The sequence below is a fragment of the Pavona decussata genome, unplaced genomic scaffold (assembly GCF_977016875.1).
Source record: "Pavona decussata unplaced genomic scaffold, jaPavDecu1.1 SCAFFOLD_25, whole genome shotgun sequence".
Taxonomy (NCBI): domain Eukaryota; kingdom Metazoa; phylum Cnidaria; class Anthozoa; order Scleractinia; family Agariciidae; genus Pavona; species Pavona decussata.
In genome coordinates this window covers 622,501-636,901 of record NW_028145448.1, presented here as the reverse complement: position 1 = coordinate 636,901, position 14,401 = coordinate 622,501, and the positions used below count along the sequence as shown (strand labels likewise).

The following is a 14,401-nucleotide window of genomic DNA, read 5'->3' as shown; positions in this document are numbered from 1 at the left end:
CACGTCAGAACGCATACAGGAGAGAAGCCTTATCAATGCAATGACTGTGGAATGCGTTTTGCGGATTCAGGAAATCGTACTCGACATGTTAGAGTGTTGCATAATGGAGAGATGCGTTTTGGGTGTAAGCATTGTGGGAAGCGTTTTACCAATGCACGAAATCAACAAACACATGAAAAACGACACAACGGAGAAAAAGCGCTCCTTAAGGGAAAGCAACACTTGAGAAGCCTTGCAGCGGCTGAAAATGGAAAGCAGAAGAAGACAACGGGCAATGCAAAGCTGTCTTTCGAGTGCAAACATTTTAGTAAGTGTTTTCGTCGTGCATGGGAACTAAAGAGACATAACAGGACCCATACAGGAGACAGGCCTTTCAAGTGTAACTACTGTGGAAAAGGCTTCAGCGATGTACGAAATCAGCGGAAGCATGAAAGACAGCACTCTGAAAAGACGTCTACTATGATGGTAGAACGTAACACCAGTGCTACTGTGTCAGGAAATGAACAGCAACAAAAAGGAACAGCAAAACGGACTTTCATGTGTAAACATTGCAGTAAGTGTTTTCGTCGTGCATGGGAGCTAAGGAGACATACCAGGACCCATACAGGAGAGAGACCTTTCAAGTGTAACTACTGTGGGAAAGGCTTCAGTGATGTACGAAATCAGCGGAGGCATGAAAGACAACACTCTGGAGAGACGTCCACTATGATGGAAGAACGTAACATCAGTGCTACTGTGTCAGGAAATAAACAGCAGCAAAAAGGAACAGCAAAACGACCTTTCATGTGTAAACATTGTAGTTAGTGTTTTCGCGGTTCGTGGGATCTAAAAAGACATTGCAAAATACACACGCGAGGGAAGCAATTTAATGGAGAACAGGGCAGTCTGTGGTTTACCCAGTCGGGCTATTTAGCACGGAATAAATCGACACGCAGAAAAGAAAAGCCTCGTAATTCGCAACAGGAACAATTAACGCGTAAAGGAAAGAAGTCTCATCTATGTCAACAATGCGGCAAGTGTTTTTTCTCTTTAAGCAACTTACGGAGACATACACGGATACACACAGGGGAACAACCCTTTGAGTGCAAACATTGTGGTAAGCGATTTAGTGACCCAAGTGGTCACAAACGGCATGAGAGTTCGCATAGAGTGAAGACATCTCATAGGAACAACCAGATTGGGAAGTATAGTAGGCGACCAAAGCATCTTCAGAAGCATGGAGGAGCGCGCACAGTCAAAAATCCGGTTAGCCTGCTTGTTACCGATGCAGAAGATCAACAACAGCAGGATCAAGGTGCAGCCCAGCCGTCTTTTCAGTGCGAAACTTGTAGCAAGTGTTTTGCCAATCGATATTCACTAGCAAGGCATACAAGAGCACACGCGAGGAAGAAACCATATAAGTGTGGATATTGTGGAAAGTGGCTTAGCTCTTCAGGAAACGGAGTTAGACATGAAAGGACCCATACTGGGAAGAAGCCTTTTTAAGTGTGGGCACTGTGACAAGTGTTTTAGTGATGCAGCACATCGGCGGCGACACGAGAAAAACACACAACGTTAAGGACAAGCAACATGATCGGCTTGCCAATGGGAAAGGAGGTCAACAGCGGCAAGAACTAAAGGAAGGTAGAGGAGTAAGGGGAAAATGTTCAGGAAAGGGACTATTTCAATGTGAGCGTTGTAGTAAGTCTTTTCTGTATCGGTCTAAACTTATAAGACATGAGAGGACCCACACTAGCGACAAGCATTTAAGTGTGAACGCTGTGGCAAGGGGTTTAGCGAGGCAAGACATCTGAAGCGACACGAGGGGACACACACTGGGGAGAAGCGTTTTAAGTGTGAACGCTGTAGCAAGGAGTTTAGCGAAGCAAGACATCTGAGGCGACACGAGAGGACACACAGAGTTAAGGACAAGCAACATGATAGGCTTGCCAATGGGCGAGAGCAGGAAGAACTAAAGAAAGATAGAGGAGTGAGAGAAAAATGTTCAAGAAAGCGACATTTTCAATGTCAACATTGTGATAACTGTTTGTCCAGTGAATATGGACTTAATAGACATACCAAGATTCACACAGGAGAAAAACCTTTTAAATGTGAACACTGTGACAAGTGGTTCAACGACACAGGAAACTGTCGTCGACATGAAAAGACTCACACAAGAGGAACGCCAGTAACGATGCAGAAGCCAAGGAGTCTTACAGAACACGTTTGTTGGATTTGTTCAGAGGAGTTTCGCAGTGAGTTTATCCTTCGTAAGCACTACGATGATCATATGATGGAGATCAGCGATGCAGACCTGCCGGCAGAATGAAACGCCCAGATGGCATGATGGGACAGGTATTTGCTTGGGATCACCAACAGACTACTAAAGTGTGATGTCACAAATGTTCGAATTTTTTGAAATTATGGGATTTATTAAGGCGTTCGCAAAGAGCATGATGAAAAATGCCTTCTTGGCAAAAATCAGCATCTTATTGCGATTTGTTGGTGGGATATTGGGACTTTTATGCTTCAATGACTCCATGCAAATCCTTCTAATTTTGTCTCTGTTTTAACCGTTGAGAACAGAGACAAAATTACAAGGATTTCTATTGGGTGGTCGGAGCATAACAGAGCTAATATCTCACTCCCAAATTGCAATAAGATGCTGATTTTTTGTTGTCAGTACAGGATCACCAATAGGGAACTAAAAGGGGAAGTGTCATGCAAATTTGCTGTCATTTCAAAACCCAAAAATGTTTGTCTGCCAGCAGAAACAACGAAATAATTGTCGAGTTTGTTATAAATTATCACCCCAGTGCAATAAAACTGTTGATTAGTGCCTCTGTCCAGACACAGAGTAGGCCGGTATGGATTGAAACTTGAAAAATATTAGGCTAATGTTTTCCAAGTTCTCGCATTTTTGTTTCCAAAATCCGCTAGAACAGATCACGAATTGTTCCTTTCAAGAATTGAGTTGATTTCTTTCCTCTCGTCATCCTAGAATTATTTGGCAGCTGATTGAAGGTCTTATTTCATCATTTGTAACAAAAGATATCAAAACCCCGTGATAATTCCCCTTTAAAGACAACGGCCACGGCAGCAAAAAAGTCACTTGAAAATATATCTCTTCGCGATTTTTCCAATTCATTTAACTTGTACAATGTTGGCAAAGTATCCTGGAACTAAAATTGATAGGAACGGCGTTCACGTAAGGAGGAAGAAGGAAAAATTACCATCGTGTGCTCGCGTTCTCTACAAAACCTTGAATTTGGTCATTTCACGTTGTTGTTTTGCTGATGACGGCAAAGAAATGTACAAAAACATATAGCACGTGCAGAGAGATTGCTTGGTTCCTTAGTTGTTTCTGGCGTGCGGGGGGAGAAATTGTGATCCGGGGTATTGAATCGTAACAACGAAACAACTGAGGAATATAGAAACTGCGAAAGTAGCGATCCTGTATTGACGTTACAGCTATACTAACAACAGTCTGCCATCCTGCGCGGTATATTGTATCACACCGGAAGTGAAATTTCACGTTTTATGCCTCAAGTTCAGAGAAGAAAATTAATAGGGATGCTTTATTTTTTTGCGATTTTCACATGACAACAACATGACGATTTGATCTAGCAAATAAAATCTCGGACATACACTCTTTAACTGGCCTTTTTCAAGCTCTAAGATTGTTGCGAAAACAGCTTCATCTGTTGTGTTTCTTGTTTTACTTACTGGACAATCATAGAGTGAATGAGCGTTAGTTAAATGGTTTGCCATATATCAAATCAAATTCTGAGACTATCAGAGGGTAAAAATGTCCTCTGTTTAGAGGCAGTGTGATAAGAGTGTACCCAGCTTTAAACTCCCAACGTTTTTTGATGGAAAAAAAATCTTATGAATGGCTTTTCTGTATTAAGCAACAAGAAAGAAATGTAGTACTTTTTATTTGTAATATATACCCTTATTTCCAGAAATGCACCTATTTCTGAATTTGGGTACTTGATATAAGACGAACCTTTTTGTCATTTTAATATTACTTCATGTTTGACAGAATTATTTGTGTTTTAGTAAGAGTTTAGGGTAGGGGACACCTCGTGATGTCTATCATACGCAACAATACAGTTCATGCATATCATTATCGTGCATTTCTTAACAAATCTTAGCCTGCGTGACAGGCGCATGAAAAATACATAGGGCGCAAAAAAGAGCGTGGAGTGCGAGGGAGGGAGACACACCTCGCGCGCCCTATATTTTTCATGCGTCTACCACGCAGGCTAGCCATATCTCAAATGTGGAGCTTGCAAGGGATCTGTGTAAACCGTAAGATGTGTTTCAGCAATTCTAAAGGAATAAAACGACCGTTGTGTATTTGCTGCATTTTCTTACTAATTGCCTTATCGCCCTCCAAATGATTGTGCGGTTTAAAAAAACACCCGCCCCTTATAGCGGCCATGTTTGGGTGTAGCTGATCTAGACTGCTAAGCAGTTGTGTTTTCGCTCATGGCCAACTTAGTCATTCCATAGTCTTTCGGAGGCAGTCGAATGGCACTCACTCAGTTACTACGTAATCATTAGTTTATTCCTTAAACCCAAATTAACCCATTGACGCGATATTGCGCAGTTTCATGTTCGTTCCTCACCTCCCTTAGAAGGGATATTTTTGTCCTCTATTGTTCTTATTGTCTTCAGAAAGACTGACCAATGAGAATGCATTGTCTACGCATATATTTATAGGTCTTAAACCAGAAAGCAAGGCTTTTGTCCTATGCGTAAAAGATCAAATATCAATCAAAATAGCAGCCTTGTTGTTCACGCGTGAATTTTCAAGACTCCAATTTGCCGTTTTCAGATCAAACAAATTTTTTTTTTTAACACTCAGTGGTCACAAAAAAGGAAAACAAACTGCTCTACTCGACAATGGCACACTGGCCGAAATTGACAACAGCAGCCGATAAGAACATGTCCACTGGTTCAGTTTTGAGCTCGTTCAAACACGCTGGTTCGAAAATAAATATTACAAAACACTTAAGTAAAGTATACACAAAACAATGGTCAGAGAAATGGGAAAAAATGTGTTTTTGACTCTGACCCCAGAGCACAAAGGACATGAACACTTGGCTCTGTCATCTCGATCTACAGTCCTAGTCAAGTTTAGTTGTGACACTTCACAACCAAGCCGAAAATGTCCCTCTCCTGCTCCCCTCCCCTCTCAATGTTGTTTTTCGGAATTTTTTAAGCCAATCTTGTGAACCAACATTGAGAGGGCAGGGTGACCAGATCTGTCCCATGTAATGTGACTAACACTGTAGTTTGTCTCAAAACCATGACGTCACGCATCAAAACGCGCGCTCTCATTGGTTCTTGTGGTCACATGATAGGCGGCGTTTGTTTCCTTACCTTATCTTTCATTACATATCGCTAGAGCACTCGAAATTTAGTCTGCATTTCTCGGTTCTGAGGGGGGGGGAGGGGGGATGGATGTTGGGACCAGCGGGTATTGGTTCTGGGGGTGGGGATGGGGACTAGCGGGTCTCGGTTCTGGTCATAAAATTAAGGGGAGGGGAGAGCAGGGCCCCCGAGCCCCTCCCCTAAATTTACCACATATTTCCCCTTTGAAGAAGACACCAAATGTGCACTTTCATAAACACCACATACACTGATTCATTGCTTTGCTGTTTTATTTACTTGGGACTTTCAAAGTTCTACATTAATGTTTTCTAGCTAAACAACTTATTTCAACCAAGTTCCTCAACACTAGTTATCATTTTTCCTGTTTGACTTACATATCTTTAATCGATTCACTAAAGTGTTAGTCTGTGAATGGTAAGTTGCAATCTTGATTGCTTTTTCCAGACCTCATAAGGAGATTGCTGCCTTCTTTACTCGTTTTGCGCCTAGGAGAGAATAAACACATACATCTGAGCTGATTTTACCTTAAGTCATGAGTCTAAAGTTGGGGGGGGGGGGGGGGGAGAAAGGGCTTGTTATGTTTTCCAGATTTAATTTTTCACTGCTTTTCTAGTCAAAAGGCTTCTTGGAGAGTCTTTAAACAACATATCATTTTCATTTCGTTTACGCAAACGAACTGGCATTTGTATTGATAGCTGAGTTTAATCGTTTGTCTCACGATTGAGCCACATAGATGTGATCGCGACGCTTTGACCGTTATACATCAGGCAATTGTGTCAACTGATTGCATAACACTATAAGTAGCACCTTGGTTTGTGTTGATTAGGCTCTTAGGCCTCTTAGGTTGATTGGAGGATTCCTATCCTTGTAATTCAGACTAGAAATTGTCCGCCTTGGTACTGATAGGCTGCTGTGTTGTTTGATCCTTGGCATCCATGCTTCTGGAATTTTAATTACATTATCCCTGTTGATTTTGTCAGGGTGAACTCTTATGCCAATAGCCTCTTTAACCCTACGACTGTACCAATGTGGGTCTCGGTCAATAAACGTAGCCTCATCCCAGAGCGGATGGTGACCTGTCGCTTTGTCGCGCTCTGAAACGGCGGAGGATTGGGTTGGGACAAGCCATATGTCTCTATCGTGTTCAATCAACACAAACTGAGGTGCTACCTATACTGTTACGCAATCAGTCGACACTATCGCCTGATAAAGACCAGCAATATAATAATAATAATAATAATAATGATAATAATAATAATAATAATAATAATAATAATAATAATAATAATAATAATAATAGATTGAGGATTTTATGGATAGTATAAAGTTTTAGAATTTAATCACTAGGATCTTTATGATCAGGAGTTGGGAATTTAATTGTAAGGACTTTGGTCGTTGCATTGATTGGCTACGGCTGCCCGCCCAATCATTGTTTAGGATATCTGGGCATCCAGAAGTTTTTACTGCCATAATAATAATTAGTTTAAAGGCGCTTTACAAGAATAACAACAAAGAACTTAACTAAAAGTTTATTGAAATGCTTTTTATAAAAGGAAAAGTTTTAAGTTTATTTCTAAAACGGGCACCGAAGAACTGTTCCTAATATTAAATGGCAGCGCATTCCAAAGTGAGGGGGATGCCATGGAGAAAGATCTTGCGCCATAAGTTTTCAAATTAAAAGGTGGATTAAAAAGAAGTCTTTTTGATGATGAACGTAGCTGACGACATGTGGTGTATGGTATTAGTATTTGCGAATATAGCGGTCGAAACGTCGCGATCCACATCTATGTGACTGAATTGTGAGACAAACGATTAAACTCACCTATCATTTCGAACCAAGGTGATGAACACCACTCATAATATGGCAGTTGTATTGTTTTTAAAACTATGGTGGGATTGCGTGTGCGTCGTACGTTTGGGCAACGCTCCATAGACATTTTTTCATAAATGGCGGCCAATTTGTTACTCCTTTCGATATATGTTAATCAGCGCTACTAATCTTGTTTTAGAGCAAAAATTCTATTGAATTTTGCAAATGCTAACTGCGCTGGTAAAGGTAATTTTAATGCAAACAAAAAATTATTTATCAGCAGCCATTTATGGAAAAGGTTTATATAGGTTAAAAAGCCTGAGCCATCCTTTCCCCTTTCACTCCGTATGGCCTCGGCGGTCACCAATGCCAAATATTAGAAAGGAAAATTAAAAAAAATTCTTTGTTGATGAACAGCCCTTTGGCACTTACCGCAATTCTTTCGGAGGGAACTTCTCCAGGCGGAGGGAAAACTGGTGGGGGCCTGGGTTCCTTTGGTGGGACTGAGAAGAAATTATACTCATCAGAGGTTACTGTTACAGTGCGACTACTAAACACTGGCCAATCAGATCACAGTAGGATACGAACAGTGAATAATTTCAAACGTTTGGGTTTTATTTGCTGGCTCCTGTAACAGTAGTCGCGCTGTAAACATTTTTCAATAGTTCGAATCTGAAACTTTTCAAAGGCTAAAAGTATTTTCGAAGAAAGCACTTATTGTTTTAGTCATCTTCAAAGTGATATTGGAAATTTAACCTGCCTTGTTCTTGTAGATTAACTTTGCGATGAAACGATATTTTTGAATGTTCTTAGTGAAGATGTTTATAACAGACTTATGCAATATAGCTATCATTGTTAATTAGTAAAGGTTTTTGCAGCCTGAGCGCATGCGTTGATTAACTAATTCATGATCACATGACATCTAACTATAGAACTATTTGCCGCCAATCAATCAACTAATCAGTCAATCAATCAATCAATAAATAAATCAATAAATCAATTAATCAATCAAAGACTTGTTTGTTTTGTTCCCAAATGGTCCTGCACTAGTCCTCGGAGAAATAATATTAGGTGTTTCCCTCGAGACCAGTCATTAAGTTTTAATTTACTGTTGCGTATTTACCTATGAAGATAGGCTGACAGGATGGTACTTCATTTGATCCACACTCGCAGCTGTAATGTTGGCCGTCTTTAAAAAACTCAAATTTCTCACCAGCTGAATACATTCGATTACCGTCACTGCAAACTGTTAACAAGAAATGGACTGGTTTAAGCAGTGTGTTCATCCAGACCATAGTTAATTAAGGGACTGGTTATGAAACTTTGCCATGAAAACAATGGTGCTGCAGTTTATGTTGGAAGGGCCTCGACCGTGCACAATCGTTTGTTTTAAATGTTCACAACACAGTTGAATATCTTAGCACGAACGTTTCTATTGGTCAGTTGCTTCAACAGAGTTCGAAATATATTGTAGTTTGTGCACAAACGCTATAACAAAAACATATAACAAAGGAGTTTGTCAAGCTTCATAACCATTGCCTTTTATTAACTATGTCCGGACCGATACACTTTAACCTGAGATTACTTTATACATAGATAACACACCCTTCTAGTTTTCATCATGTCAACCTGTTTGAAAAAGACATATCACTGATTTGAAAATTGAAACTCAGGTTATTTTAGTTCTGAATTGGATAAAAGTTGGGTTAAATGATATATGAAAAAAATGAGGAACAATGCTGCACCCAATTTCCAAACACCGCAAAGTGGGATCACAATACTCGGCTGCGCCTTGTTGTTTCAGTTCACTTCTAGATGTTTGGAAAATAATCGGATGAAACACTCTTTCGAGTGTATTTGATATAGCTTCTTAAACCATTTAAAATTCTCGGAGAAATTCAAAGGAAGCATTTCATCAATTTTTTTGATAATTAAGATCACTTTTCCAAATTTCCGTCACAGTATTGATTTTCTTTTTTTCCTCTTTATGAATTATAATTGAGTTTAAGAAGGCTGTTACGAAACTATTCATTAAATTTGCCCGAGATTGCGATCAGATTTTTAGGTGTTACATTTATGCAAATAGTTTCTAAGCACGCCATAGCTCGCAGTATTGGAGAACCTTGATGACAACTTCGAAAAGTTAAACCTCGCTAGAAATAAAGAAACGCCAGGACGTTGTGCCTGGAAAAGAGATTGTGTTTTGCAAAATACCTTAGATGCATGCGCTTGTAAACTATAAAGGATAATTGATAAAACTAACCTTGTCAATAAAAAATACAGAGTGACGCGAAAAGATGTCGATCTCTGAAGACGATGTACTAAAAACAGTCATCTACGGCCGATTTAATTTGAGTTATACTGAATAGGCCATTTCCGAGTTGCTGTGAACCTCACTTTGAAAGCGAGGCTAAGTGCAAAACTTTTCATAAGAAAATAAGGTTTGTTTGCAAATGAATGAAAACTAATTTTCATAACTAAAAACTTTGCACTTAGCCTCGCTTTTATAATAACGTTCAATGCAACTAGGAAATGATCTATTAAAAAATTACTTCAATTGTAATAAAAGTAAATTGTGTTAAATTTTAAGAACGGTGCCTGCTTATACAGAGGTATTTTATGCAAGGGCAATTGGAATCCAAAAAGAAAATTGGGGGTAATCACGCATTTTTTTTAGAGATAATTAGGCAACCAGGATTCTAAAAAGAGCCAAAATACAAAACAATGTGCTGAATTTTTTCCCAAATTGAACAGAAATTATCTCTAAAAAATGCATGGTTACTCTCAGTTTTCTTTATAGATAACTAGGGCACTTGCCAAGGTCTGTTTTCTCCGCATAGTTTTAATCCGTGCAAAAATATCCCTGTATTTGTATTACCACCCATAGGAAACCCGAGTATCTCGAGATGCGCAGAACGTATGCGCAGTAGCAAAAGTAGGCACCGTCCTTAACAACTCAATCACTAATTCATTTAAAAATTATATAGAAAAAACATTATTATTTGAAGCGACTTACCGCATGTTTCTGGACAGCATTCCGCTGCTGGGTCAATTTCTTTTTTGGGACAGTTTTCCGGCATTTTAGTGCATTGGTAATACAAATATTCAGGTGGACCATGCTTTCCTTTAGGACATGCCACTTTCTCGCAAGGGTTACGGCTAATTACCTTCTTATTACATTCATAATCTGTGCAAGGGAATAATTAGTAAACAATAATAATAATAATAATAATAATAATAATAATAATAATAATAATAACGATGATGATGATGATGATGATGATGATGATAATGACGATGACGATGAAGACGAAAGTCTTAATTTGTATAATAAACAACAGTGTTGGATTATCACCTCTCGCATTCAACTCGGGAAAGCAGTGAGAAAGTCCCAAGTTGATTTACGCTAATACAATTCTTAAACATTTTACCAAACATCATAATTTGACCCACCCCGGGATGGGTGGAAAGATACTAAAGCATTGGGTAAAATTGTGTTTTTAAGCAAGAATAAACCAGTGAGAAGAACTGTGTGAACTAAATTTATGGAAATCTGCGATGTACTGTGATTTGTCTGAAATTGATCATATTTATTATGACCTCACTCGGAAAAGATGCAACAGAAAAGGTTTTTGAACCGACCGACTTCGCAGCCTCAGTACTGATCTGGGTTGAAAGAAGTTTTGAAACAAATGTTCCGCGCCTAAAGTTTTATTCCTGTGAAATTAAAATACGGTGGCGTTTGTAAATAAGGTACAGGAAACTATATATAGCATTTATGTAATGTTTAAAACACGAGCTGAAATGTTTTATTGGGATTTAAAACCACGAGGTGCAGCCGAGTGGTTTTAGACCCGATAAAACACGTACCGCGAGTTTTTTGAACGGCTTCATAAACATTCCTGGAAATGCTGGTGTCAAGAGAATTCATAACAATGATGCTTTTGTGAACGTTGGATATTAGCATACGAGAAATACATTAAACACCGCATACTAATAAGGAGGAGGTTTTATCCGGTTTTAAGACCTCTGCACGTGATGTTTTATTGACCATCTGATAGGTCAATGAGCTTATGATTTATTAATGACTTTTTGAAACTTACCATATGATCTCTTCTCTATGATCTAACAGATTCAAGAACAAATAAATAAATGAATAAATAAAGAAATAAAGAAATAAATAAATATAAAAACATCAGTGATCTCTTTATATTCTGGGCTATTTTCATGTTAGTTATGTTTTTTGCCCTGTCTGCTTATTGATGGTAACATTCATTGCAACATTGTCCGTGGAGTGGATCCAAAACAACTTCAACAATGTATTGACCAAAATTATTATCAACAAGATTATAAAACGCTCAAAAAACACTTACATCAATTTTAGCTCATTTAGCAGTGAAGCTAACATTTTCACAGATCCGAATTACTGCCAATTATTTTGTTTGGAAAAAATATAAAAGTGAGAACTTAACACGCGAAGTACATTGTGTTGGGATGGCTTGGAACTTTCTCTAGTTTTTCATTTGCTTTTATTCGTCGGAAAATATTCACAATAAAACGGGTATTGACTAATTAAGGGCGTGAATATAAGTCATGGTTCATATATTTAATTATAAAGAAACCAGACATATCGGAGGTTTTAACAAAATAGTTTTAAAATGATGCAATTTGTACTTTGTGGTTTATGGGAGAAAACCATCAATTTCCTCATTCAGACAAGGAAATTACAATTTTTTTGCCCTTGAATGGGACAAAACTAAAAACTTTACGATATTATCTGGGAATGATGTGAATTTTTTTGTATAACAAGCAATTTTTTTCGATACTGTATCCTGCATTTTTTCCATTTTTTTGTCGTGCGGTTGTTTATCAAGAACATTTCCACTAAGTTGGATTGCTTAGCGGTTTCACAACTTTGAAGGACGGTGCCTCTTTTTGCCGCTGCGCATACTTTCTGCGCATACGGGATGGCCCGCGAAACAATAATTTCTAAGAAGGCTATATACCTACTACTTCAAAATTGTTGATGAGTATTTGTGTAAAGAAGATCGTAGCAAGTGCTATTGAAACTGAAAATGAGAATTGGGAGTAAACAAGCATTTGCTTGAGATAACGAAGCTTTAATTTACAGAAAAACGTCTTAGGCTCGACTCTTGTTGCGAAAACTTGAATTTCTTTTTTCAGAGTATGCCTGTGTCACTGAATAAGTAACAAATTCTTAATGCCATATATTGTTATGCATCTCAACGCTTTTTAGAATTATTGTTGCTAATTATCTCTGAATAATGTGTGGTTACCTCCAATTTCCTTTTACCATTTAAATAGCCCATGCTACGATTTGCTTTCACACAGTCTTAAAATGCGCAAAAATACTTTTATATTAGAAAAAAAGTGTTTAACTGTGATGTTACTATATTTTCTTTCTTACGTATTTCCCAGATATACTGCATTGGGAACAAATATCGATAAAAGTGGTTCACGTTCTTGCTGATTTAGCGAGTTTTCTGGCTTAAGTAATAAAGATTTCAGTAAAAGATTAACAATATTATTTGCTCATGTCTTACACACCGTCATTGCTACATGAAGATGTTTGATTCTGCCGAAACACTTAATCAACCAAAACATCGTAACAAAAATATTGTGGTTCTTTATAAGTTATACCAAGAGAAACTACCTATTGTACACAGAGGCTTAAGAAAGATTCGATTAATTTTGCTGTCATTAATTTGGTCGTTTTCTGACTACCTAACCAGTCAGTCGTTAATTTCTGTGAAATCTTTAAGGCTGGCCTCAAATTTTCGGAAATTCTTCTTGAACCTTACATCTGCATCTTAAAACGTTATCTTGGTGGAAATCTTTTCATTCCATGCCGAGGAATAGCCATTGCGGGAAATTCATCATTAGAAATCTTTTTTTGAAGATCTATTAAAATGCAGTATATATCTTACCATCAAACGACTTTATTTCAATAATGACACTGTTTTAAAAGTCAGTGCTCAAAATAAACTTTTTTATCCAGTTTCAAAGGCAGTATTCATTTCGTTTGGGGGAAATCTGGCCAATGTGTTTGCTCTCTGAAAATATAGACGTTCTGAACCCTCCTATTTCTATTAACGTCCATTCCGAGGGGCCTTTTCTGTTCCAAACCCATAAATATAGCAAAGAACTAAAAAAATGACAAAAGTGACTTAAAATAACAAACCTTATGATTGATTCTGCCAGCAGATACATCTACCACCGAAGCGGTAGAAATCAATAGAAAGACGACAAGGCTGTACACAACCATGTTGTCTCTTCGATTAACACAGGTGTGAGTTAGCAGTTATCATTAAGCTGTTTTTAACACAAAAAATAATGAGATATTCTAATTGCAATCTAGTATTATTTATGAACGTCCATCACATTCACAGACAGTTTGAAGGCCAAAAGCCATTTTCATTACTTGTTTTAAACTGTCGTTTGAACAGTTGAATAAACTATAATGATACTTTTAGCTTGACGTAAATCTGTTATCATTTTCTGTAATTTGCTTTTGTTAATTTAATAACCGATAAGCTAGAATTTGTCAAAGAATAATTTGAGAAAAATAGTATAAATTATGACTGTGTGATTTTCTGACTCTTTTATTCTACTGTTAGATTTTATTTTTACGTTAATCTTAGACCTCATGTTTGAATTTAAATATTTTGGAAACCAAAATCATGAACTCATTTCCTTGACATTTATCAGTGTTTTCATTGCTGGCGGTATCGGCTTTAATATAATATTTTTTCCGTTGATTTAACTTGGATACGTAAATAATGCGCGCTGGAAAATCATAAACGAGTTGCACAGGATATTGTTGTATTGGTCGTTCAACACATTTTCTATTCATCTGTGTCTAATTGATTAGATGTTGGAAATTTCTGACGAATATGATTCTTTGAAGAAAAAATTTCCGTTTGTGCGGCTTCTATAAATGCATTAATGCTTCTAAAAGTGACTTAGTTTTAGATTCTCCTTTCACTTAATAATTACTAAAGTGAACGTGTAACCGTGAGTCACGTGTTTAAAACAGATTAATATTCTCGCTAAAGGTTAATCTACCATCACTACCATGACCACAAATTAAAAAACCCTTAAAATTGAAAGAAGCAGCTTTTTTTACATTAAGCAAACAATTAAGGTATCCTTGAGAATATGGATAGATTTTGCTCACAAATCATTTTT

At 37.6% G+C, this 14,401-nt stretch overlaps 2 protein-coding genes across 6 annotated transcripts in view; both read right to left on the bottom strand.

The window, feature by feature from the left end:
• LOC146485634 (ras-like protein 1) overlaps positions 1-14,401 on the bottom strand; it is a 567,471-nt gene that overhangs the window by 70,085 nt on the left and 482,985 nt on the right. The window lies entirely within an intron of this gene.
• On the bottom strand, positions 5,634-13,524 carry LOC146485655 (uncharacterized). The gene is made up of 6 exons (XM_085103002.1): positions 13,395-13,524; positions 11,296-11,317; positions 10,209-10,379; positions 8,316-8,438; positions 7,625-7,695; positions 5,634-5,867 (listed from the first exon to the last, which is right to left on the bottom strand). Exons 1-6 carry the CDS (start codon positions 13,476-13,478, stop codon positions 5,853-5,855), a joined length of 486 nt encoding a protein of 161 aa, XP_084959128.1. The 5' UTR covers positions 13,479-13,524; the 3' UTR covers positions 5,634-5,852.